The sequence below is a fragment of the Desmodus rotundus genome, chromosome 11 (genome assembly GCF_022682495.2).
Source record: "Desmodus rotundus isolate HL8 chromosome 11, HLdesRot8A.1, whole genome shotgun sequence".
In the NCBI taxonomy this organism is placed as follows: Eukaryota; Metazoa; Chordata; class Mammalia; order Chiroptera; family Phyllostomidae; genus Desmodus; species Desmodus rotundus.
The window spans coordinates 86,154,763-86,181,955 of record NC_071397.1 but is presented as its reverse complement, the minus strand read 5'-3'; the positions used below and the strand labels follow the sequence as shown (position 1 = coordinate 86,181,955).

General features: G+C 40.2%; 1 protein-coding gene across 5 annotated transcripts in view; it reads right to left on the bottom strand.

Annotated features, from left to right (window-relative positions):
* The window catches only part of ADGRG6 (adhesion G protein-coupled receptor G6), a 129,766-nt gene that overhangs the window by 11,412 nt on the left and 91,161 nt on the right, over positions 1-27,193 (bottom strand). For all 5 annotated transcript variants that reach the window (XM_045188849.3, XM_024551922.4, XM_045188848.3 and 2 more), the window contains 12 exons: positions 25,147-25,258; positions 24,014-24,078; positions 23,202-23,412; positions 21,863-22,034; positions 20,184-20,324; positions 17,916-18,035; positions 15,969-16,014; positions 14,521-14,630; positions 10,610-10,737; positions 9,631-9,899; positions 8,358-8,454; positions 5,956-6,239 (listed from right to left, as the gene is read on the bottom strand). In XM_045188849.3, the coding sequence (XP_045044784.2) occupies positions 5,956-6,239; positions 8,358-8,454; positions 9,631-9,899; positions 10,610-10,737; positions 14,521-14,630; positions 15,969-16,014; positions 17,916-18,035; positions 20,184-20,324; positions 21,863-22,034; positions 23,202-23,412; positions 24,014-24,078; positions 25,147-25,258 (1,755 nt within the window). The remainder of the gene's footprint in view (positions 1-5,955; positions 6,240-8,357; positions 8,455-9,630; positions 9,900-10,609; positions 10,738-14,520; positions 14,631-15,968; positions 16,015-17,915; positions 18,036-20,183; positions 20,325-21,862; positions 22,035-23,201; positions 23,413-24,013; positions 24,079-25,146; positions 25,259-27,193) is intronic.

The following is a 27,193-nucleotide window of genomic DNA, read 5'->3' as shown; positions in this document are numbered from 1 at the left end:
AAACAAAACCTTGGGTCCTCATCTCCTAATGGGTTCTTGACCAACTAGAGGCCATTGCCACTTTCAGCAAGATTGTCATCAGCAAATTCTGACAAATGGCCTACGTTGACTTTTTCTTACTCTGGATGAGAAAGACCCAGGAACACAGTCAAGCAGAAGCCTGCAGATATAGGTAACCTCAGGGACGTAGGCTACAATCAGAATGAGTAATACTGATGAGTGAATGGTAAACTTGATCAGGTCCACGGGTGTAAGTGGTTCCAGAGGTTTGATGGGGCAGTCAGTCAAGAATTAATCAAAGCGGCTTTGGCCAGTGTGCCTCAGGTAGTTGGAGAATCATCACATAACCGAAATGTTGTGGGTTCAATTCCTTGTTCGGGCGTGTAGGGGAGGCAACTAATCGATGCTTCTCTCTTGCATTGATGTTTTCCCCTCTCCCTTCCTCTCTCTAAAAGCAGGGAAAAAAATGTCCTTATGTGAATTCAAAAAAGAAAAAAAGAATCAAAGCAGGTGTTGGGCAAAGAGGCCACATGCCCTATATAACTTCTGACAAAAAAAGGTCTAGGTGACCTCTGACCTTCCCAGCTAGCCTGAGTCCAAATCTCCGAACAGCTCACACGTTCCGCTGTCTCACAGACGTAGCCAGCTGGCCGCTGGGCTGGGGCCATTTCAGGTTTAGGAAGCTCTTTGGGAACCTCTTCAATCCTCCTTTCATACTACCAAGGGGCCCTTTAGAAACTCACTTCTCTGTGGCACAACATTCCGTGCCAAAAGATGAGTAATTTACTTCCTTGCAGCGTTTAATGTTCCTGCCAAGGCGATGTCATTTCAGATGTTAGGGATTAAAGGTGGTTCATTTCCTTGACGCCGACTCACTATGCGTGTTGGACAGGAGACTGTGGTGCAGGCTAACTGTCGGGGCTTCTGACCGCGGGTTAGAAATTTGATTTAACTCTTTTAGTGTACCCATAGGATTAAAATAATTCATGTATTCCCCTTAATGGTTTTTGCTGAATGAGGGTAAGAGGTTAAATTCACATTTATTCATTCAACATACATTTACTAAGAGGGTTTTTTTTTTTTTAATGGAGGCAAATACTTCCCAAAAACTCTGAAATAAAAAGTTAAAAGGGAAATACTTTGTTTTATTCTCCTGCTTATGCTGTGGCTCCTAATAATGTGCCTTTCTATTTGCATATATGCTACATTGTTACAATGTGAATGTTACATTGTCCCATTCAAACTGATCTTGGGAAAGTCACTGACTCTCCTGAGCCTATTTCTCATTCTAAAACATGGAGAAAATACCCTCTTTCTTAGATACCAACTTTCTAGACTTGCTGCAAGAATCTAATCAGAGGACAGATGTTATGTGAAGGTGCTCTGTAAACCCCAATTTACTACACAAATGTAAGTCATTTCTGTTGCTCTGGGTATCTTAATGTTATCAAACTAATTAATAGCCAGCATTATATCTGAGTAGACTGATAATGGCCTTCTGCGTTTGCCACCACAGTTTCTATTTGCAGAACCACATATTGCATTTTACTATGTTGTCACATATATTTACAGAAAATGGGCTGATGACACCTGAGACTTATTGCATGCTTGGAGAAGGAGAGTGGAAGACCAAGCTTTTGGTATGGGGCTATACTTTAGATCCTGACGAACTTGTTGACAGGGTTAAACTTCCCTACAGACTGAAGAGGCTTAATCTAATTGAGAGTGTCAAAAACTGGTGTAGAGTTAACGGGAAGAAATGCAGCCTGAGACACTGTGCATCGCTGCAGAGCAGGCAGCTGGGTGCACGGGCCGCACCACGGAGCAGTGGCTCAGTCCTGTAAGGGCATCCGTGTTGCCACGGGATAGAGAGGCCGTTGGGATTCCGGCCAAGAGCGTCTCAGCGGCCAGGGAGTTGCCTTTTATTTCTTTTGGGTGGGTTACATATTGTTGAAATGAAGACTAATCTTCTCAGGCATGTGAATTATGATATACTTTTGTCAAAAATCTGTTCTCTTTTGAATAGCAATTTGTATGACATACAATTTTTCTCATATGTATTCTTTAGAAAAAATTAAAATTTCTGATACAATATGCCAGTTTCATTCTGGGAAAGCAGCAAAGAGAAAAAAAGAGATAGATAAGGAATTTAATCATGTTAAGAGAAGTTATATTTAGCTTTTTGTCTTAGAGAAAAATATTCAATGAAATGATTAATACATAACAAGTGAAGTAGGCAAAAATAAAAATAAACATTGTTATATACTGTGAAAAGTTAGATAATAATAAATTTGGTTTCAGCCTTGATTCATGATTTCATTTGCTTATTCAAGTAGGTGAATTTCAGTTATAGCCATAAAGATTATAATAATTTTCTGATATCCATTTAACATGATTTTTTGCCATTAAATATACAGTTATAAGTATACATAAAAATTTAAAAATATAAAAATTGTAGAAGTAAAAAACAAAAATTAAGTATAAAAATAAAGCATATTAAATGAAAATAATTAAAAAAATTTTAATACATAGGCTATACAAATTTATGTAGTAACCATATAATCATACATATATATGTATTTGTACACACATATGTACATTAAATATATATATTTATTTCTAAACATGTTAGCATGTTTTGACCAAACACACACATTTATTTTAAATAATTTTAAACATGTTTAAACCACACATTTGAAGATGTACACAAAAGTGAGAAGAAATCTGCTAGCAAAAGCCGCTCCTGTGGTACACGCGCCTTGTGACATCACCGCAGACTCAGAGCAAACACTCGTCCCTCCCGCGGGTCCTAGGTCCACAGAGCTACAGGCGCTCGTAATCGACTCACAACCTACAGCCTGCATGAGGAAGCCCTGCTGATTTTCAGGTGCTCAACAAGAGCTAACTATTAGAAGGTTAGAGTTTGTTCAGCATAGTTTTAGTTTTCCGAATATTGTACTGCATTCTCAGTCTTTGGCCATTGCTAAGTCTTATAATGAAATATATAATATTCCATTAATAAGACCTTTTATACTTAAATCATTAGAGAAATAAGAGTTTACTCTAATGACCAAATGATGAGTATTTTGTAGTGGCGTACTTCCTAAACTTCTCTTGACTCCTGCTGACATCACTCCAGCGCCCCCGTTCCCACCACAGTCTGAAATATGGGGCCACATTATCTTACCCGGACCATTGCAATAGCTTCCCATCTGCCCTCCCCACAGGTGCTACTGGGACGCTGTCATCCATTCCTTACATTATGTCCAGCTTTCCCTTTACGAGATGCACATTTGACCATGTCATTCACAAGCCTAAACCTTTTAAAAAACTTTGCATTGCTGTCATGAAGATCAAAACGCAGCACCTTCTGGTCTGGCCCCTGACTCCCTTTTGGGCCACACTGCTCTGTCACTCTCCTGCTCCTTTGCGATTCTCAGGTTATATGAACTTTCTATTGATTTCCTGAGCAGATGTTCTGATCACCAACTATAGCAGATCTTCGAATAGTGTCATTCTAATGTTGATGAGATGCCACAGGAGTTTAACTCTTTTTGTATCAATTAGCCTATGGTAAAATTGGTTTCTTTATACATCGTTTTGCTTAAAGTTGTAGAACCTATTGACCACATGAAGAGAGAACTTACTGTACAACAAACTTTTTGCACATGTAGTGCCCTCTACCTGAAATATTCTTTTCCCCACTTCTGCTCCCACCTTTCACCTAGTTAATTCCTTCAAATTTTGTCTCGGGGTTCATGTCTTCTGTCATTTGTTCTCAACACCAAATGGTACTTTTACATGGTGACATAATCGGTTAGTATCAGTATCTCCTACTAGAACATAACGTCAATGAAGCAAAGGGATCATGTCAAGTTTTTTTTTCTGGAATGAAGAATATCAGAAAGAAAAGAAATAGACACAATGCAGTTTTCTAAGTACCACCTGAGTTCATTTTGCATTACTGAATTGTTTCTTTAAACTGTCTCAATTATACACATTTCTTTTAATAAAGAGGATACTTTTACCAACATACATCTCTTGGAAGGTTCAGAAAATGACTCAAATAAAAACCATTAAATGACTTGCCACAGTGTCTTGAGAAGTTTTGTATAAGCTGGGCCAGTAAGCAATTGCTGGTAGGCTCATGTGCTCTGTGTCACTGCCTTTTAATCCAGTTTCCTTTTTAGGAGGTATTTTTAATATCCTTCGATGTGCAGAAATCTGTTCTGAATTTATATAATTTAAATGTAGTCTTAAAAGTCAGTGATTTATGAAGGATACAACTTGATGATGGTTTATAACATTTTTCCCTCCTGACAGGAGACCTACGCTGGGAAAAATAAAACATCCCCTTTCTCATTAATGGAAACAGAGCTGAACAGACAACTGGAGCTGTTGGGAGTTACAGAAACTGCCAGGAAATTCTAACAGCAAAAACAAGTTTGGGCTGGCAGATTAATGCGCCTTTCATGTACAACCCTGAAATACAAAACCATCGAATTTCTAATGTTAACGGACATTTTGTCAATATTTACTTAGGCACATGTATGTTGTACATTCCAGGACAGATTAGATGGAGGACAAGTCACTTTACAAAGCTATATCCCATGAAGATGTACGCATGTGCTACCTCATCCATTTCCAACTTTTGGAGTGGCACTTGAAGCTTGATATTCTATTTACCAAAGATAATGAGCCCATATATTTCCTCCGTTATGGGAGAGTGAACCTGAATCAAATTTGCTGAAATAATTATGAGGATTTATGCCAGAGCAGTCTCAGGTTGGATTCAGGCCATACCCAGAGACAAATGTGCATACCCTTTCTTTGTCCAGCAATCCACTTATTCACTTAACAAACAATTGTTAAGCACCAACTATGAGAGAGGTTTCTTTGCAGGAGCCTGTGAGCTAGTGGGAAACCTCAGAGGAAAAGCAAAGCAGATCCATACAATAAAAAGCAGTAAACACTCTCCAGAAGGTAAATACAGACTTCTCTTAGAGCACACCTGTAGGGAGCACCTGCCCAGGCATCTCATTTGGTGAGTAGCACAACCTGATTTCCATGACACTTCCCACCCCAGCACAGATGTGTCCAGCTTGTTTTCGTCAGCACTTCTTTCCCCCCACGCTCACAAAGACATCCCATGATCCCAGGCAGGCCAGCAGTACTGCCCTGCTCGGCCAGATTCCAAACGTGGTCACCTCATGCATTTTGGAGTGTTCGAAACAGGGTATATCCAATGTCTTCAGGAATGTCATTTAATTTTCAAAAATAATTTATATTCATTTGAGCTTAAACTTAAGTTCAGCACATGTACACCAGGGTGTGTATTATGGAATCAGAAGTATGACAGAAAACTACTCGAAGGAAGCCTTGTATTATTTTTTTTTTATACAAAGCAGGCCATTGCCAAGTGTTTGTTAAATTGTTGAACCAATTGCCATATATCATGAAAAAATAAGCATTTATGAACTAGAGTATTGGCATTTATCTTGAAATCCAAGCAGCCAAAGATCAAAATGAATTGCTCTGTCCCTGCATAGAGTCCAAAAACTCCACAGACTAAGCTGAGAACAGTACACCGCAGGCTCCATGAAGAGTAGCACCAACATTCAGGAAAACTGTATGGGGTGAAGTTGAACGTGCATTCCTTTAACCTGCCCCTGGGGCTCCTCCCTGCCCACCTTCAGTCAGCAACAACATATGTTTATTGAGCACCTACCATCTACCAGGCAGTGTCCTAGTCCTTGGGACACATCACTGGAAACAATCAAATTGACCGTCTACCCCAATACTCCATTCTAGACCCTTTTCACGAGTCCCTCGCTCCCCGTGCCTGAAACTATGGCACAGTGATGTAGAATCTTAGCGTGGCACCTAACGCTGAAGCTGTTGTACAAACAGTACAGAACTGGGAAGTGGAAATTGTTCGGGTACCATTTATCTTACCTTGTAATGAGTTGAAGATGGAGAAGAGGTACATGAAAGGGACCTGCAAGGGTCCCCAGGCAAAGAAAGCAAAACCCCACGTCATGCCCAGCAGGAAGGTCAGGCTGACCACACTGCGCAGGTTCCGCAGGACCTCCTCGCGCAGGGTCCGGTTGCTCCTCTTGCCGTTCCTCCCGCAGATCTGCACCATCACCACGACGAACATGGCAACGTTCAGGAAAAACATGACTCCGAAATACCCAGCGCAACTCACGTAGAATACCACTGGGTCCTGAATCCAACAGCTTGAGAAAGAAGAGGAAACGAGAAAGAGAAGGAAACGCTTTGCCACGCCTGTTTACCTAAGACTTCGCCTGGCGTAGCCCTGGCTTCTGCAGGTGTTTCAGTGAGGCCTTCCTCACACACCTCTAGAGGGTCACTTCATTTTCTTGGGCCTCAGTTTCCTTTTTGATGCATTTATAGTTTTTAAAATTTGTTTATTTTGGACAGCTATCATCTTAATTTCTAGTTACTCAAGTCAAGAGTTAAGAAGAAAACAAGGAGGCTACGTGAATTCTGACTTGGCATGAAGACACTCTTGGTCGGTTCTAACCCCCTTTTCTCTTATGCGCCTGCACTCCAGAGAACGGGAAAGTTAAGTCCTCACATTCTCAATCTCTCCTGTGTTTTAGGGGTGTTCGTGTGAACACTGTTCTACAGAACGATATGGAAGTGAAGTCAGGGAGAGCTGCTCTTCAGAGACTCCACCGGCAAGGCCCTTATTCATTCCTTCTGCTTCGGACATGAAAGCAAGCTCTGGAGCCACGGCAACCACCTTCTACCCAGGAGACAAAGGCCAAGAGAACCGTGGCTTCTGGCCCTGACATTTCAGCCTTACAGTTAATTCCAGTGTACTGCTTATTTCTATGTTTTTGGGCATGTGGAAGGAGTAAATTCCTACTTACTGAAGACACATAAGTGTGGATTCCATTCTGCAGACAAAATAATTCCTATTTATATAATGGGTGCAGTTGTGGCAAGGCTTTATTATAAAACTGTGATACTCTTACAAGGACACTTCTCATGCACAATTAAAAAGCGTACTTTGCTTACAATATCCTTATAAAATGAAGAAAGATATGTTTGACATTCAAAACGATAGATCTGAAGAAGTCATTTAAAAACTGCCCTATGTGCACAGTGGTCTATGAGAAAATTTCACAAACGCTGCAATTTGCAGATGCCCCAGATCCTAATAACACTGTGGAATTCCTTAGGTACCTAAAAAATTGGATATATTATTTAAGACATTTAAATTCATCTTAAAATTCTGGTGTAAACAGTTGTCATTCTGGGTGGGACATGACTGCTACAGAGGCAAAGACTACCTCAAACATCCCCGAATCCCAGAACCAACATGCTTCCTGGCATATAGTAAATGCTCAGTAAGAGACAGTGTCGATGGCCCAGCAGTCGGCTAAGCGTAAATTTCTATAAGAGCTAACACACGTTTAAAGTGACCTAGTTTAGAACTTACGTACTGACTTCTACTTGTAATATATCTTATTATACAGATCCCCCAAAGAATACTGCTTATCCCTGAAAGTGTTACTGCTAGTATTTCTTTACATATGGCAGTCCCCTTCAAATCCTGAAACTCCTGACCTAGGACCTTCACTTCATGCTGGTTATCGTGGGGCTTTCTCGGGTGCTGCCATGGAAACATAAATTAAAGGAAGACTAGGAGGGGAATGGGACAGGTTTGGATGCGGATTGGACATACAAGTGTTATCCATTCATGAAATGTGCAGAGTAACATGGTATTACACTCAAGAGTAAACTATTCATTTCAGTTATTCATTCAATTAGCGAATACTTATTGAGTACCAACTGTGTGCTGCATAAAATGTGAGAGAAGTAACTGCCCAAAGTGAACAATCTAAAAACCTTAGCCTCAATGATCTCACAGTCTGAAAAAAATTTTCCAAATTATGCAAGAACTCACTGATGTCTCCATCCTCCCCATTTCCACGCAACACTCATATTAGCACTGAATCATCAGCATCGCTGTCTGACACTGTGATTTCACTCACTTATAGACGTCTGTGGGTTTAAGGGGGTGGGAGTGTTATGAAATCTCCTCAAACTGAATGGGTCTCCTGAGCCTAGAAGGCAGTATCTCACACTCCTGCATTCCCCCACCTGACAATGCCACACTAATATGAAAAAGCAGCACGAACTGTTCAGGCCGTTCAGCCGAGTTCATTGGTGGTGCAGCAGAGGTCCGGGTACAAGCATGCGTAAGCACGTCAACCTTCTAAAATAAGAGACTCCCTATTGGCATGGAAACTTAAACTAAACTTTGGGAAACAAAGGATATGCACTCATCACAAATAAATTCCTGAGAAGTTTTTATGACTTACAATTCATCATCTTGTTCTTTTCCATAACTTCTTTTTCCATAGACTTCATTTTGGTTTTTGCTTGCTAGAACCACTGACACAATGAAGGCGGGTAAACCTGTTGTAAAAAGACCAAGCCGTGAGCAACTTTTCTGGAACATCTGGAACTGCTGTACGTGACTGGTCACGGCAAGGGGAAAGAAAGAAAAAAAACAAAAAAACACTCCATATCACAGAATCAAACCCCTTAGAACTGGCAGCTTGGTTAAGACAATAAAATCCTCTCTTTGGTGTGGAACATCCGAATCTAATTGGCAACAATTAAAACCTAGTCTTAACTGACAGATACGTAAATATTTGTTTGCTTACTGGTACCCACTCGAGAACCAGAACTTGATTTATACTGAACCGAGGACCAGCAAATGTGGTTTCATTAACACTGCCTGTTAGGCTGCCACATTTCAGGCATGAAGGGAACTACAGCTTATTTTGCCCCTTTGTCTATAAATAAAAGCCGTTAGGAAAAGTGAAGGCGATACTGAGACTATAAAGTCTTTATAGTCTTCCTTTTTTTTCTCGAGAGACTCAGTAAGTAAAGTAATTCCATGTATATTTCACTGGAGAAAGCTACACCATCCCAATTCCCTGCAAGGTGCCCCCTCAGACGGTGAACACCTTGGAAATATCTCCTATTTCTACACGGCCCTCTGAGAAAGAGATTTGTGAGAAATCTCTAAAATGCCTGGTTTGATATAAAACCTAGATAAAGGAAAGAGCCCACTTAGAAAATCCCAAACAGGCTCACACAACCACCCAAGTCTGCCTGAGGAATCGTGTTCAGAAGTTCACGGGAAGAAGTCTGCCGGTGTTCTGGCTGCACACACAATGGCATTCTCTCCCCGGTTTCCAAGACACGGGCATGTGCCTAGGGGAGAGCACAGGCAGGAGTCTGAGCTGGCCTTTACGTTCTGAAACACAGGGAAATGCACCGCCGTCTGCCAGCCTCCTCTGCAGACTTGGGTGGGCTGGCTGTGGGCACAGGAAATGTGTTTGTGGTGACTCAGGGGCTAGGGGTTTTGCCCTTACTCTTGCATTTAGTGAGGCCTGTTCAACAGTTTTTAAAAATACTGTTCTGAGGAAGCCCCTTCCTCAGTGTATGTATATCAAGGCCACATCCTTTGCAGATTGGAAGTTTCTTTCAGCAGTGCTGTTCTTTCGAAACAGCATTTTCCTAAGAGAATGTGGCAATTTCCCTGACAGTGAAAACAAAAGCAAAAATCTGTAGGAGGCTCACCCCAGCCAATGACGCAGAATTTCAGTATGTAGCGGCGAATGTACGTGTTAAATACTTTCACCAGAGCGATGTACATGTGAATCGCTTCCAGCCCCATCCAGGTAAAGGTGGCGAGGAGGAAGAAGTGCAGCAGGGCCGCGATGGCGATGCAGAGACCCTCCACCTGAAATGAGGCCACCCAGCCGTCCAGGAGGAAGCTGAGGTTCAGGAACAGCAGCGCAGTGCTCAGGTTCATCAAGATTTTGGAGGGATAATCCCTTCGCAATTTTCTAGGAAAGGGAAAAGCAAGATTAATGGAGAACTAATATTGCAAATAAATCTTGTAAACACAGGCAGTAAATTCAGCTCTCGCACAGCTCTGCACAAGGTTAGGGAGAACCATCAGAGTGATGTGGCTCCCCGGGGGGAGGGCGCAGGATATTCGTGGGCATTTGGCAAGTTAGAAAGATGTTTTAAAGTACTAATTTTATTTCAAAACGGTCTCCAATTGTTTATGAAATTGCCAATTGGTTTCAACAGCTTGATTTTTTAATACAAAAAATCCTAGAGTTATAAAAATGATATTTTTGTTAAAAACAATTTCCTTAAGTTATTTTTGAAGTTTCTTGAGTTTTAATAAGGTGAAGATCATTCTTAAAACAAAATTTCCTGTTTTAGGACTAATATAAAAAATTTGTGAAGCAAATGTTTTCATCTTTTCCCATGTAAAAACACTGAATACAATTTTTCTTTACTTACATGTTAATAGTCTCTAACAGGTTTAAGTGCATTATATACTAGAAACACGCCGATTATAAGTGAAGATTCTACAGCTGGACAGTTCGTGCTGCCTGATACGTCTTAACAAGAAACCCGAACACTAAAGCACAACTATCCCATGTGACTCACAATGAGCATGAGAGTTTTGAAAAGCTGAGGCCATTTTTTATCCACATTTTAGAACAGTCAGCACTGAGTTCGGCAGATAGAAAACACTTACTCAAAAGCAACATATGTCAGGAGGGTAGCTGCTGAGAAAATAGCTGATATTCCACACCCAATATAGGTGATGAAGGTGAGGATTTTAGTGTTTCTTGCGTCTATCTGTGAGGCCGTTCCTTCGAGGTCCTATACAAGACATGGGAAGCAGCTGTGAGAATCTCTCTTCATAAGAATGCTTTTGTGTTATCAGAAAGTCCATTGTTGGCTCTTAGAATCTCAGCTCAGACTTAGAGGCTGAAAACAGTAGCATAAGTCAGAATTGAAATTCCCACTTACATACTCTGTGGATCGCTCCATGAACCAAAACTGTAGCACTACTGAGGGACTTACACAGTGTGTCTTACCCAATACTTTGCCACCCCAGCGCTGGGCACAGTAACATATCTTGAAGAGAAAACCCACTGGGTTTCCCAGTAGAAAAAGAAGAGGAAGTCCTTGCCTTGCATAATTAGCAAGCCCATTTCTAACGTTTGCAGGGCTGGGGCACACGTTCAAATGGAGGTTGTGGTGGCCCTCATGGCCAAGCCCCCCGGTGCGTCCTGGGTTCTTTGCCTGGTAGGGAGGGGCTCAGCCAGCAGACAGCCAGAGGTTGTGCTGCAATGTGCTTGTCCGGTTCTGAAAGGGGTGCAGAGGCTCCTAACTGTGGTCACCCCAGAGTTCGGTATGTATGGGTGGGGTGGTCTTTATCTTTTTTCATAAATGAGAAGCCACGAAGAGATTTGGGGTCACAGTGTTTTTGATCTCTATGGACCTGAAAAGGCACGATTTAAAATGTTATGGGTTGTTGTGGAGTGGAAAGAAGTAAACACTTTCTAGTATATTAATCGAGTGTTCGCCTCACTGTATTGAGGCAGATTTGTGAAGTCTGGGCCCTGTAGAAAATTTTTTCATTTCTCCCTTAGTTGGGTAATTGGGGTAGGGACAGATCTTGAGTTAAGACCAGCCACCCTATCCTGGTTGGAGGAGAAAGACACTCCCATTAGGCAGATGTTCAAAAATGGAGCCTAATTGGAAAAGAGCCATGCAACTTATGAAAGCAATATTTGTGTTATGTTTTTAATTCTATTCTCTGTTAATTTTCTTTGATTTTCACCAAAAGGTCAATAAAACCTGCTGCTCAAGCTAAGGCCTCTGGTGAGTGGTGCGTGCTGTGCTGTACATGTATGGGAAACGGAGATGGGGGGACTAGTTCCAGGTCTGACTGAAGCAGTCGGGGGGGGGGGGGGGAGCAGTACCTTTACCACACCAAGTAATGCAGAAAGTGATAAACTTCAGCAGGTGTACGGGCTCAGGGCTAGAGGGGACTTTCTCTGTCTTTTCTAGGAATCCCTCAAAACCGTAGGAGGACGTGAGACTCCCATGACATATGGGATGGTGTTGGAGACCATGACACTTGACTCACAGGGTTGCCTCAACTCGTATTTTAGTTACTCCAAGATTTCATTAGGCCAGGAAATAGTCTTCAGGACTCTCCAAGGGACTTGTCATAACCACTTAAGAACCTATGGCTTCTATCGAGGTCAGGCAGTTGACTGGAAGACCACAATTCAAGCCACAATTTAAAATGTGAATTAAAGAATATAATGCTATTTACTGGTGATAGCAATTTACACACAATTCTCATATTTTTTTGTATTTTTAGAGAATGAAGGATACACAAATGTTTACTTCTCTGAACGTGCCAACACGCAAATGCACTGGCGTTAAAACTATAAAAATCAGCCTTACTACAAAGAAACATAGCAGAGACATTGAACTCTTCATGTATTTGTATATTGGAAGATATAATTATGAGTCTGAGGCACGTTTTTTAAACTTCGCATATGGTAACTATGTCACGGAGCAGGGCAGACTCTGGGGACGTCTTGTACAAGCGAGTAAGTAGTGGGTAAGTCAAGAAAGACTCTGAACGAAGTCTTGGTGGCCTGGAGGGCTGAAAGGATATGGGCACATTGCCAGAAAGGATAAATTCTGGAAAAGTTTTCTTCCAGCAGTTTCCAAGCCCACAAAAACAGCCAAGCTAGAAAATGGAAGAATAGTACTAAAAAAAATGCATATTGCCATATACATACGAAAAGCTAATTATTTTATCAGGTTACAATAGAAAAAGCAATACATAATTACAAACTCATAATAAAATTTAGACAATTCTGAAGAAACTACTGAATATTCAAAGTACATATACATCATCTTTGAACACTGAATTGTGTTACTGTTATTTATTTATCTAATATTAACTTACAACACAATCTGGCTCACACACACACATACACACACACGCAGACAAAACCGAAGTAGTTAAATCAGTTAAGCTAAAGCTTATATACACGAGTGAATAATGGTGCATTTCGTGTGTGATGAGTAATGATGCATGAAGTATTTTCTGAAAGAAAGCCTGCTCTCGTTTTTGGAAAAAACAGACCATGGAAGAAAACAGTATTTTTTTAAATCACTTTGTGAAACATGCTACAGTTTAATTGCTCATTTTCATGCTCTGGAGGTAAAGAAAAAATATTTATATTTTGAGAAAGTTAAGAAGTTATTTTCTATGCTTGGTGCCCTTCTAAACGATTTGTTCTTATCACTCAGAGCGTTTATGTACTGGGTTGTCAGGAAAATTAAAACTTGCAGGATTGCCATAGGACAATGGCCATTTACATTGGCCAAGTGGATTCAGGAGCCAAACACTACATCACACCATCCTCTCTGCTTCCTCCCAGTCCCACAGGAAGTGGGCGTAAGGTTTAAGGGACGGGATAAACATAACCCCATGTCTGTGACTCAAATTCGTAGAGCTTTATTGCCTCAGCACACGTTACTCCCATCTTCTATGAAAAAACACATGGGCTTGGACACCTTGGTGGACACTACGCAGAAACAGTGGCTCTGCTAGGACCTGAACGGCACACCGGGCACCAGAAATGCATCTGCAACAACACGAGTGTGTCCGATAGAAGGTAAAGGTACAAGTCGGCGGATGAGTTCAAACAAGTCATTAGATGTAAGGCAGCCCTTGAAAATGTGTTTGGATGAAAAGCATGTTGATGCAATCTAATTTTGTTTAAAACCATTGGATGGGTTGACTGATAAGATAAAAACAGAGCCATGGGAAAAAAGGAAGAAGGAAAGAAAACAAAGAGAGAGAAGAATGCCAGGAAGGCCTGGAAGTGAGAAGAAAGACACCCCCATCATCTCTCTTGCTGGCCTGAAGACCCTGCGCTCTCCCAGTCACTAGTCTGTCCTGGCAGACTGAGGTCTCCAGGAGACTCAGCTAGCACAGTTTCTGGTACAAAGTAACACTGAAACAGATTGAGTAATGATGTATCGTAAGAAGAATTTTTAATGTTTATTTGATTTTAGAGAGAGAAAGGGGGTAGAGAGAGAGAGAAGGAGAGAGAGAAATTATGATTCTTGTATGTGCCCTGACCGGGAATAGAATGCACAAGCTTGGCATATAGGGACCACACTCCAACCAACCACACTACCAGGCCAGGGCAAGAAAGAAATTTCTTGATCTAACTTTTCACAGTTCCCTTCCACGTTAGTAAAATCCAACATTTCCTTCTTCTTCTTTAACTCTTCTTTCTCTCCTTCCCTTTCTCTTTGTCTCCCTGACTCTGTTTCTCTCTTAATTCAAAAGTCTCTTGGTGATATTCTTGTTTCTAGATTATTATCATCACTGTTATTGCAATGGAAAAAACAGGGTCCATTTCTATAATTACTTTTGTATATTTTTAATATAGGATCTCTGCTAATTAGATTTTTCATTAAGAATCAAGATTCAGTGTATAGATGGAAATCATCAGGAAATAATTCCCCAAACACATAAGCTAAAAAGGCTGACTCACACAAGAAGTATGCCTTCCGAATTTGTATCATTTTAAAATGAGCTTAGAAATCCTCCCCTACCATCAGAACTCCAAAGTGTGTGAGGTGGTCGCACAGGCAGACTGTCTCGCTCGCGTCTGAATCTCTGTCTGCAATGACACATCCCGATGTGTTCCAAAATCCAGAACCTTCTGCAGGGGAAAGCCAACAAATAGTATGAAAATAACAGCAGGTCAGTTCCTGCTCTACAATGGATGGAATCTTGTTTAGAGAAATATGCCTCACTATCGTCTGCCTTACAGTTTATCTGTAACATGGAGGCTATTTTCAAAGCTGCCAGTGGTTAGAATACTTGAGATTCCTGGAATCACAGAATGTTAGTGCTGGGTGGGCTAGAGATGATCTCATCAGTGATTTTCAACTGTGTTCCACTGAAGTGCCTTGGGGGTTCTGCAAAAGTTTCATTCAAGTTTAATTTCTAGTATATTAGAAGATAAACTTTCATAAAAAGAACACCCTTTTCAAATATCTTATATACTGATGAAGTCTCTGGAGACAACACATTCTTTTCCTTGGGGCAGGCTGGGTTTTTGTGAAGACATGTGAACAAAGGTCTTTCTTAACATGCTATTAGGTACACAGCAGTCATGCATGGTGGCAATTTTTGACAAATGCCCTTAATACATCTGTTCTGACATTTATGGTTTGGTGTGGAATATGAGCAACTCATATATTTGAAGAATGTTTTAAGGCTTCAAGGTAATATTTTAAACTAGGTATCTTATAAAAGGGTCTTCTCAAAACTGTGTAACTAAAAACCAGACAACATTAACAAAAAAACTTTCAGCTGTTGGAAAAAGTATCAGAAAGAGAGCTTTGGGCATCTTCAGAATGCACTGCTACCGAGAAGCAGGCGAATCCCACTGGGGAACCCCAAGGGAAGGTGACCCTTAGGGGGAAGAGGTGGGAAGTTTCATCACTGTCCTTCCCCTCAAGGAGATCTCCACCCTACGCCTAGTGATCAAACCCTTAGTTTTGCCTTTCCCTCCTGATTCTCAAATATCATTCTAGAGGCAGTTCATTTACATCAAGTAATATATCTCTATTATGACCATTCCAATATTTACAGTCCATTAGCCCATAATCTGGGGTCTACAACTGGAATTTTAATTACATGCCTCATGCACACCAAAAAGCCTCCTCAGAACTGTCCTAGGAGAATGAGATCAATTGTATGTTGATGTTCATGTGATAAAAATGCATGCCCTATTTTATAAGTAACTGAAATCAAAGAGTTGTTTGCTTTGAAAAAAAAAGCCACGTCTTCGTATTTCCTCTTGCAATTAGTAAAAAAATCAGAGAAATCAGAATTTACTTTCCAAGCTCCCCTACCTAAAATTTGCAGCTCAGTTGCCATCACACTTTTATTGTGACTCAGTCTGGTTTGGGGCGGAATTAAAGGAAATGGGGGTGTCTAACAATGTTTAAAATTCAGTTGTTGTTAAAACAGCCAATATTTGAAAACTTACCATTTTTGTTCAGATCCCAGAAGGCACAGATGGGATCCTGCACTGCCTATATTAACATAAGAATAAACACGTGAAGTTGTGTTTAAAACAAGTGGAAAATTCATATGATTTGGACATGGGAAAAAGAGTAAACTGCTCAGGTTTTCACAAAGCGATGGAACAGCATCAGTCACACCAATATGACTAAGAGTGGTGGGCAGTCTGGGGGGCCTCTCCTCTCACAAAGACTTCAAGTGGAAATCAACTACGACCCCATGAGGAACTGTGTTACGCATTTATCTGAAGGTTACCTCTACATGTCCCATCATAAAATGCTATGCTTAGCGTTTAGCAAAGCTCTTTACACTGTAAAATTCATCTTTGAAATTCTCCTCCATGTCTAGTATATGCCCAAAAGAACTGAAAGAAGGAACTCAGGTATTTTCACACCCACGTTCACAGCAACATTATTCACAATAGCCAAAAGTGCAAGCAATTAAAATGTCCATTGTTGGATAAATGCATAAACAAAATGTGGGATGAATGGATATATATATATATATGTATATATATATATACATATATATAGCAATGGGTGTGTGTATATATATATATATATCAATGGGTATGTGTGTGTGTGTGTGTGTATAGCAATGGAATATTATCCAGCCTTAAAAAGGGAGGACCTTTAATATGGATAACCTTGAAAATATTATGTTAAGTGAAATAAGTCCGTCACCAAAGGACAAACACTGTATGATCCCACTTACATGAGGGCCCTGGAGTAGTTACATTCAGAGACAGAGAGAAGGTTGGAGATGGACGTGACGATGGCTGCAGAACAATGTGAATGCACTCAATGTCACTGAACTGTGCCCTTAAAAAATAGTCAATTCTGTTATGTATGTTTTACCACAATAAAAAACCCCCGTTATGGATGAAGGAGCGGGAGCTGAAACAAAGGAGGCCAAAGCGTACAACAAGGAGGTCAGAGGGTTTTGTGACAAAGCAGGGCTAGTTCTTAGATGACTTAACTTCCAAGCCCCAGTCCTTATCAGCCAGCTCACTTCCCGCCCTCCTTCCGGACTGCCTAATAAATGGCAGGATCGTGACTAGGACCCTCTATAAACGGGGGAAAATGTGTGCCTGGCCACCTGGGACAATGGGAGCCCCCACATGATTTTTAAAGATAAACAGATGATAGGCAGGGTAATGAAGTGATTAAAAAGCATTTGCCAAGATTTTAGACAACTGTTAACCTCTCAAAAAATAAGTGAATCCAGGTCCCTCCCTGCTTTCCCTGCAGCAGTGATCTTGACATTAAAAAACAAACAAAACACAACAAAACAAAACAAAATTCTGGGTGCGAGGGCAGTTATCGGGCTGGGTGAAAAGATGAAGGGATTAAGAAGCACAGGCTGGTAGTTAACAAACTAATCACCGGGATGTAAAGTACGGCATAGAGAATGTGGCCAATCGTATTGTAATAAGCAGGTATGGCACCAGGTGGGTACTAGATTTGTCATGGTGATCACTTTGTAAATTATTGAAATGTCTAATCACTGGGTTGTACACCTGAAGCTAATAAAATATTATGCATCAACTGTAATTGAAAAATAAAAAAATATTAAAATCAAAAGAAAACCACCGAAACCTGTAAAGGAAGGAATGCACAGCTGTATCACCATCTACTTTATCCCCAGTAATGTGCGTCATTTCTAGAAATAGCGGCCCTTCCCTCCCTCCCATTCTCCTCCTGATCGCTGGGTCCGAGATAAAACTGATTCCCCCAGCTGCCACCATTTATCGTAACTCTAGAGCTCTACCTGACAAGGGGTTCTCCCCTTTTAGGAAAATTACTCCCCTCTAAAGAAAGTACCAGTTACTTCTTTTCATGGAGAAAAATGGCTCCGTATTTCTCTGAAATAGTCTCCTTCTTCTCCACTGCTATTTGTGGGGTTTTCCTACCTGGTTTCTGGTATGTTTGATTTTAATTCGAACTGGAGCCTTCAAATTCTGGATGGTGATGTTTCCGATACTGCATGCCATCACATAACTCACTAAGGTGCCTCTCTTGGTCTCTACATCCTTTAAGAGAAAAAAAAAAACCTGTGTATTAGTCAGAAGTACACACTTTTATTTTATTTTGCTGCTCCAAAATAAGCAAGCTGTCAGCAGTTTTTACACTTAAGATCTTGAATTATAGAACATCCTGTTTATAAGCTCGAATTGCTGGCTTTCCTGAAAGAGCTTCGCTATTTCCCTTATTATACTAAATACGTTGAGAGAACTTTATGAGCCCGTGTGGCCAGGCGATGTCCATAAACCTTCCCTCTGATTGCTGCGACTGATGCCAGCCACTTAATGTCTGAAACAATGCAAACCCATACGTAACACAAACTCGAACAAAGCTGTGAAACAATTAGATCACTTCCCTACCCTAGAAAATAGATGAAGTTGTTTTTCTTTAGAAAAATATGAAGAAAATATATTGTGAAAAATTAAAAAAACCCCAACAATTCATCTTTCACATCCATGTCAAAAGCCTGACATGCGTGCTAAGTTACACTAAATGGAACAGATTGAAGCCCCAGCCAGAACTTCCACCTTCTCTGATTTTATTCTTGCTGTAGTTTCCACTTCAGAGACAAGACCGTCAGGAAACCGAGTTAGCGGGTCTGTGTGCATAGTGACTGTGACCATCCCCCGTCTCTCCAGGGAGATATCCCTGCTTTCTTCTTCCCCTTGTGTTTCTTGTCAAACCTCCCAAAGTTCCCTGTGGCCGCTTATAAAGTCAGCTGGTGTGGAATAAGTGCAGGGTTTCCTCTATGCCAAGTAAACCTCAGCATCTACAATAGTTTTTTAATTACTTTTGTGTGGTCACTCAGTAAAGTGGGCTATGGCTTGGGGATACTGAGCCTTTTCTTTAAGAAAAAAACAACTCGTATTTTCTTCACTATGTGAGGAGAGAATCACAGAACCCTTGAACTTGCTTTACTCTGCTATACATTGGCCTCAACAACCAAACACATGTTTCCTAATAACAACACTGACTGGGAAATGCCCAAGGAGAAGGGAAAGACGGTGTGGAGAAGATAAGACTCAAAATGAAATGACAGATTCTTGCAACTCTTGAGTTGTCCTAAACCCTTCCCGCTGGACTCAATCTCTCCTCTAAATGGACACCCCCTCGTCCGTACCACTACTCACATTTTGTGACATTTACTGCGTTTTTGTACTGTTTTTAAAAGTGACATTAATTTAAGCCTCAAATAATTTTCACAAATGCAGTTTTATGGGTTCATAGCTATTAAATCCTTCAGAATAATTACATGTGATTGCATACTTAATCCACTAAGAATTTTTACATTCCTTGTTCCTAACACATTTGCTCACAAGATTTTGAAGTTTTGGAATTAGTTACTGTAAACAATTCCATGGTATTCCTTTTACTCACCCGTGGCCTACTTTGCCATTCCTCCACACGTATAGGGCAGATCTGTTAGAAGCCAGTCTACTTTCCTTGAGATTTACACAGGTCTCGCTGTTTGATATACCCTTGTATCTTCAATTTACTGAATAACTTTTATTTTTTAAAGAAGGGCTAAGTAAAACTGCTGTAGATGGGGTTGTACTTTCAAAGGCAACCAGAGGTCACAAGTTTGTTGGCAGTGGACTTCCTAGTATCTAGAAATGATGCCAATAAAAATGATAATATGTGCTTAGCACAATGCCACCCTACTCTGGGAATGTGTGAAGGCCAAAGGTCATTTGAAATACTAATGGGAAAACTGATTAAAGCCAAGAATTCTGCTCATTGTGTAAACAGTGCTTCCCGCTGAATTAAAACAAAACAAAATAAAACAAAACAAAACCTTTCCTTTGGCACACAATTTCTTTAACTCTGACGGTCTAAACTGCTGGAGAGCATTAAATATTTAGCAAACGGAATGGTAAATAGTGGCTTCTCCACAAATTCCACTTATAATTGTATCATGCAAGTCTTAATCTAATATCCGATTTATTAAAAAAGTTGAAATGAACATATCTGTTCATAAGCATGTAATTACCTATAATAAATACTGAAACAATTGTTAAATTTTTTCAATTTTCAAAATATAACAGGTTAATTTTTCTACCTCTTGATATATCCCCAAGGAAGCTGAACTTTTATTTTCCTTTTGAGCTATGAAACTCAATTTGCAATTGAAAAACAATAATTTAATGACTGTTTACCTGGAAAAGTCCAGTTTTATTGAAGAAAGTAAACTGAGCTCTTTTAACTGCTGCAGAAGATTCTTGACTTAAGTTCTCAAGTAAGTTTGGAGGCAAAATTACAGACGCCAATGGATCTTCATGTCCACTCTCAAAATACATCTGTCACACACAGAGACATACCGGTCAGTAATCACAATGAAATGGCAATGACAACTTGACTCCACGTGCTGAGTAAGCCAAGTATCAGCTTGGCTAGGACCAGGGCTGCCCTTTCCCTCCACCAGGCACAGGCCTCCGGGTGAATACCCTACGGACAAAGGCATGGATTTCATTGGGTTTTGCAAATATGGCAAAATGCACTGATTTTTAACTAAGGCAATTGAGAAATCTACAGATCAGTTCACATTTTCAAATATAAGAATTAAATTTACACTTAACAAAATTTGAGTTTTTCTCCAAACACACAATGAAAAATATGTAGCAATTTTGCATAGAGCAAGCAGCTGAAATTTTAGGAACACTCTTGGCTGCCTTTTTTCCTGAACCCTCAGATCAGGCCGAAGAGTGTGTTCCAGCAAATGGACTTGGAATGCCACTGAGGCTGACCAAGTTTTCACTCTTTTCTTATAAAAAAAACTTCATTTATTTATTTTTAAAGAAAGAAGAAAGGAACGAGAAAGAGGGAGAGAAACATCAATGTGTGGTTACTCGTCAAGTGCCCCCTACTGGGGGCCTGACCTGGCCTGCAGTCCAGGCATGTGCCCTGACTGGGAATCGAACTGGTGACCCTTTGGTTCACAGGCCAGCGCTCAATCCACTGAGCCACACTAGGCAGGGCTAGTTTTCACTCTTAAAATGTCAAATTACCCCAAAGACCCCCAGTCTAAACTTTATAAGGATAAAGATCTTCCTTATATCTAAACTTTAAAATTTTTATCTTGGTTTATCTCCACGGTCAGGAAGTATCACATGCTACATGTGTGTTCTCCCATGTTAAGGACAATGCTTCAATCCTTTTGTCGGCCCATGCAGCTAACACTGTCTAGCCCACAGTGGAAACTTGAAACTTATTTGCTGAAGTGTCCCCTGAACAGGTCAAAGAGACTCTCCACTACTCTGACCCCGGCTTTCTTCTCCAGCCTCGCCATCGCCTGCGCTTCTGAACCTTGCACATCACTGGTTTTCAAAGTACGATCCTCAGACCAGCAATATCAGCCACACCTGGGAACTCAGTAAAACTGTGAATTTTGGAGATCAGCCTTGGACCAGGATTCTGATTAAATAAGAATCTTGGGGAAGGGATCCCACTGTCTCCAGGTATGTGATTATAACCCTCACCTGGGAAAACCACTGGCAAAGAGAATACACCATCCTTCTCCCTACTGTTGGGCCCTTACTAAAGTTCTTTTTTCTAAATGAACTTATCCCCAACCCCCACTCCCAATAGGGTGGACCCCACTCGTGTTTTAATACTTAGTTCCACTATCACCTCAGGTAGCAGGTAAGCTGCCCACCTCTACCACCTAGGTTCTGAACATGTATCTCCTCTATGTGTCTCTACACCTTACAATCACGCTACTGTTAACCTTAGCCAGCGTTCTGACCTGCCTGCCACCCAGCATCTCCTTGGAGAGCAGTGGGTAAGTGATCAGAAAGTTTTTACCTGTCTAATTAGTTAATGCAACCTTAGCTCATACCTGGAAATATGATTCATTATTTGTTGGAAGACTGATGCTAAAATTCAAAACTTCACTGGTCTCTGGAGACAGGGATGATATTCCAAGAGCCAAATTCCGAGTTGCAATGTTCACACGTGATGTGCTATTTAGGTCTATCTTGAAAGCCAATTCATCGATTGTTTTTAAAGCTCTAAAGAAATGACAGATAATACCATCATTAAATAACATGTTTTAGATACTTGCACACACATGATTTGCTGCTAGGCAAAATACAAACCAAACAAAATTGTGTTCAAATTGTCTGATCTCACAAAATTACCTAAACCATAGCAATAGCCACTAATACATAGACTGGAAGTGATAAATACATTCTCAAGACAAAAATAATCCTTTAAGGAAAATCAGCAATTAATATGATCCTAAACAAATACTGTTTTTTTTTACCTAGTTGCTTTCTCATATGAAAAATATGCTTCCTACTCATAACTAGGAATCAAAGGAAATAATGTATAAAAGTATTTTATGAACTGTAAGACACTGTAAAAAATTTGTAATTATTATGTAAATAAGGTACATTACCTACAAATTTTTATTTAACAAATTTTATGTTTGTTAAAATGAATTATTATATAAATAATGTACCTTATCTACATAATAATTCATTTTGGTTCACAGGCCAGTGCTCGATCCACTGAGACATACCAGCCAGGGCTACATAATAATTCGCTTTAATAAATACAAAATTTTCATGAAGGAAATTTGGTTGAAAGGAAGGAAATAGAAAAAAATTAAATATCCTAATAGTAATACATTAAATAACGTAATTGGAAACAAACTGAACTGTATAAACATAGATGCATTTCCCCCCTTGTCTTAGGCTTTTACATTTCAGAAGGACAATAACACAGCCGAGGCAACTCTATGCCATGGGTCATAGAACAGTGGCTTATAGTGACCAAATTATGTCTAAAAGCTGTGAGTTGAATGTTTGCTCAGTTTCCTTTACAAGCCAAAAAAAAAAAAAAAAAAAAGGCAGGGCGGAGAGGAGTCATGAATGGAATATTTGTGATAGTTTCTTCATCTTTTAAATTAACCCCAGTTAACATTTTTCAGATGAAAATGAAATACTGATTATGCTTTTCTGGGTTTATTTAATATCTGCCTGATGAAAATCCTAGTCATTTTGTAAATTATATATCTCAAAAATTGGGAAATTCAAAGTTCACTTTGTGAATGATCTTGGGAAATATCAATGGGTCTTCTAGAGATTTAAGTTATGAAATCCAATATATGGGAAATTATATAGTGGCACATGTATGCAATAAATTTTACTCTCCCGAAGGAAAGCAGTACTTACTCAGAAGAAGACTCAAGCAAGTCACTGTCTGAACTGGTTAAGATATTAGAAAATATATTCATTAAAGTTGAGCCAAGAGTTATATCGATGTTTTCTTCTTTATTCACAATCCTTTTGACCTGTTCTACAATGCTGGTAATATTGGCTGAGTTTAAGTTCTGCCCATCACCAGTTAAATTTAAAATCTGATTGGCAACTTCATTTGCTTCCCCTAAAAATAAGGCAGAAGTAACAACATAGAAAGCGTTTTTTGGGTCATTTCCAGCACTGAAACATAGTGATATTTAACTTCATAGTTTAAGCAGCAAATCAAGTTTTCTGTGTACGCCCCGTTACCACAATCTTCACTAGACGATAATGTTTCTTCATAGAAGAAACCAACTCCTCTCTGCACAGAGACCAACTCCTCTCTAGTAATATACAGATTGTGCCCCTAACAAACGCAGGTAAATAACTTGGAGAGACCAATATTCACATAGAGTTCTAATAGAAATGCAGCCAGAATAACTATATATTGGCTGTTCAAAATAATAAAAAACTATAAAACATTGATACAAATATCGATTTGTACATTATTTTGTTTTCTAAAATTTTTAAACTGGTTTTTAATCTCCTTCAGAATGAGTGCAACTGAAAATCAGAATGAGGAAAAGCAGTATTTTCTATCTTCAGCAAGTGAAATGATCATTTGCCAGCTTTTAACATTACAATAGTATCACACAGCTGAAGAACGTGTCTGGAGAGGATGGAGACCATGAAGTATGAGGTCGTTTCCGTCTGTCTCTGAGACCTGAAGAAAAGGGCTCACTTACGGGAACAATTGGAGACATCAGGAGGCCCCCAGATGGCCAAAGATGTGTTGGAAGGGTCATAGTAACTGTGAAACAAAAAATGGTATATCAAATATTTGGTGTAAATGATATAATAACTGACAAAATCAGTTAATAAAAATTTTTAGAATTTGCCTTGATACCTAAGTTTCATTTGAAAATAAAACTGTAGTACATTGAAATGAAACTCATTTTATATTGGAAAAAAAATCCAGTGCATGAATCATGGATACCAAACACTAGCAGGAGCTTGTAGCCTAACCTAGGATACCTCAGGGTACTGAGTTTAAAGCCATATTTGGTAACATGGGCCAAGTACCGATTTAAGAACTTTCCAGATAAAATCTGACATTAATTTCACATAACACTGTAAACCAGATTATACTTCACATTTCAGAGATGAGGACACAGGCTAAAGTAAGTCAAGGAATTTTCCAAGGTGTACAGCCAGGAAGAGGTAGAGCCACGCTTCACACTCAGGTCAGCAAGTGTCTATCTACAGCCCCCTTCTGCCCTCCCTAGCACTCGCCAAACACAGTGGGAGGAGTCCAGTTTCTGTTTCTGCATTCCCCCGCCCAGAACACCCTCCCCGGGGCGGGGTGGAGGGTGAAGAACTGGGCTTGACTTTCAGGTGACCTGTCTGTGGTTTCTCAACATTCAGGGCAAATCTCCACCCTGACAGGCACCATGAACGCACTGCCCCAACTTGGATCCTGCCTTCATTCCCCCTTGGGCTGCCTCTTCCCCTCCAATAGCAGCCACTCCAGATGGTTTCAAAATCTTGCAGTTTCAGATGCATGATCAAAGACTGAGCGGGCTCAAGTTCACCCATATATAAGGTGTTTGCTCTAGAGCCACCCTCTGGTTTCCAAATTTCTCCATCGTTCTTTGGAGAAGGCTAAATTAGCATGTTCCCTGGAGTAAAGAAAGACACTTTAATTGTTAGCCGATCTGCCTCATTTTTATCCGTCATGGGGGTTATGATTTAGGCACACAGAGATTCCTGCACTTCTTTCTCAACCATATGTAATGCCTGGGAATCACGGTACGGCACGTGTAACCCTAGGAAGGTAGATGGTGTGGTGTTTGCTGGCAAGAGTCAACAAAAGTATTACCATGTCCGTGAAGCATAGAAGCCCTGCTTCCCTGGACAAAGCTGCCTGTATTCAGAAGGCGGGATGACTGGCCAGTGATAGCCTTTGGGATTCTCATCCTCAAGACAAAGACCTATGTGAAAATAAGACCCGACGTGAGAAATATTAATCATCCTTTGACATTAGAGGTGCAAGATGATAGCAAAACAACATGTGTAATTAGGTATTTATTTCATGTACTATGAAAATACTAAAATAAACATTTTTATGTTTGGAATTTGTAAAAATCTAAAATTAGAAATCAGGAAAAATAACCATTTACTACATTTCAGATAGAAAAATTATTACAGTTTATAAAAAACATCAAATAAAAACACTTCGCAGGTAAAATGAGTACAATAAAGGTTTTCTAAAAAAATAGACACTGCATGAAATGAAAACAGTCCCACAAACTTCCACATGTAAAATCCCCTCTGATCTGTCTTTCAAAGGGGAAAGCCTGGAAAATAGTGTTGCCACTGAGTTGCAAGGATATTTTCCAGAAAAACTGCCAGCTGCTCTGAAAGCATCTTCTGCCTGGGAGTTGGCTTGGGGAAGAAGACACCCGTGCACCTTACACGCACGCCTTCCTCCTCCAATCATCCTACCTGCCGTCTGAAAACTCTCTCGGTCAGTGTCATGCCATAAATGATTCAGATTTTACAATTTTAAAAATATTTAAATGAGAGCAATATATCAGCAACAATGACAAAAACAAAACCTTGAATTTCAGTACCGAAAATAAAATAGCAAGTCATACCAGACCGCTGGCAGCCAGTACTGCAGTCTCCGCTTGAACATTTATAGGATTTTCCCGCCTCTATTCTGAGTCTGAAAACTGTCAATGTTTAGCCCTATTTTTTTCAATTAGTAGAAACTTTTTTTTCACAGACCCACTTGTAGGAAAACAATAAAGTGTAGGATTTAAATCAAGTGGTATAAATTACATGCCTAGATATCCAGAGAGAGAGTTGTTCTGGGATTCCTCAGCCTCTGTGGACAGAGAAAGGGCCATCCTCACAGGGCTCCTTCGCTACACACACACACACACACACACACACTACTCTTTGTCAAGCTACTTCTTGGTGGAGACTTTTATGTGTGAACGGGCAGCACCTGTACCCACTCCATCCCCTAGAAGCCCTATGTGTAAACAAGCAGGCCTTTTCCCACAGAGGCTCAGAAACTGTTGATGACGACGATGATTTGTATTCTTCCATCTGTATGAGACCTTAGTAATTGTGTAAACTGACACATTGGAGATGGGTGGTTCCTCACAGAGGGGAATATGGCCACTTCTTTATTCCGCTGTGATTCTGGCCTCAGACTCACATGCTCTTAGAGACTGAAAAACAGCAGCTTCCCCCACTTCAACCTCCTGTGTGTGTACAAGGCCAAGTCTCAAAGTTTTCTTTTGATCTCTACTAATATACCTAATCATAACACAGTTGTAATCCTAGAGAAACAGAACAGTAACTTTATTTTCTGTTTTCCATATTTTTTGAACATTTGCTTTTCTAAATATTCCCATCAAGCCCCATTCATTTATTTAGTAAAGTATTTAAGTGCTGGGGAATATGTTGGGTACTAGGGTGAGGTAGGAAGTTAAAAATAAGGTGTGTTCTCAAGCCAGAGGAAATTCCTGTTTAAAGAAAAAAAATAAGAACACACATAAGTCCAGTGAAATACTATGGTCTTCTACTGGTGGGTCAAGGCAGTGATAATCTATTTATACATGGATGACATCAGCAAAAGCTCTATAGCAGAGGTGATTCTGGGCTGTCTTTAAAACCCTGTAGGTGCTGAGCAGGTGAGTGGTGAGTGTAGAGAGGAGCAGTGTGGGCAAAGACAAAGAAAGGCATAGGAGAGCCCCATATGTTGGGCAGGTGCAGGCAGCACCGTGAGTGAGGCTGGAGCTTAGGATGTGAGTGGTGTTTAGGTAACAATTGAATCTAGGTCTTGGATAACACCCAGATTTCTGGCCTATTCCTCCAAGGCCAGTGGTGTGATAACTGAAGACAGGAAACAT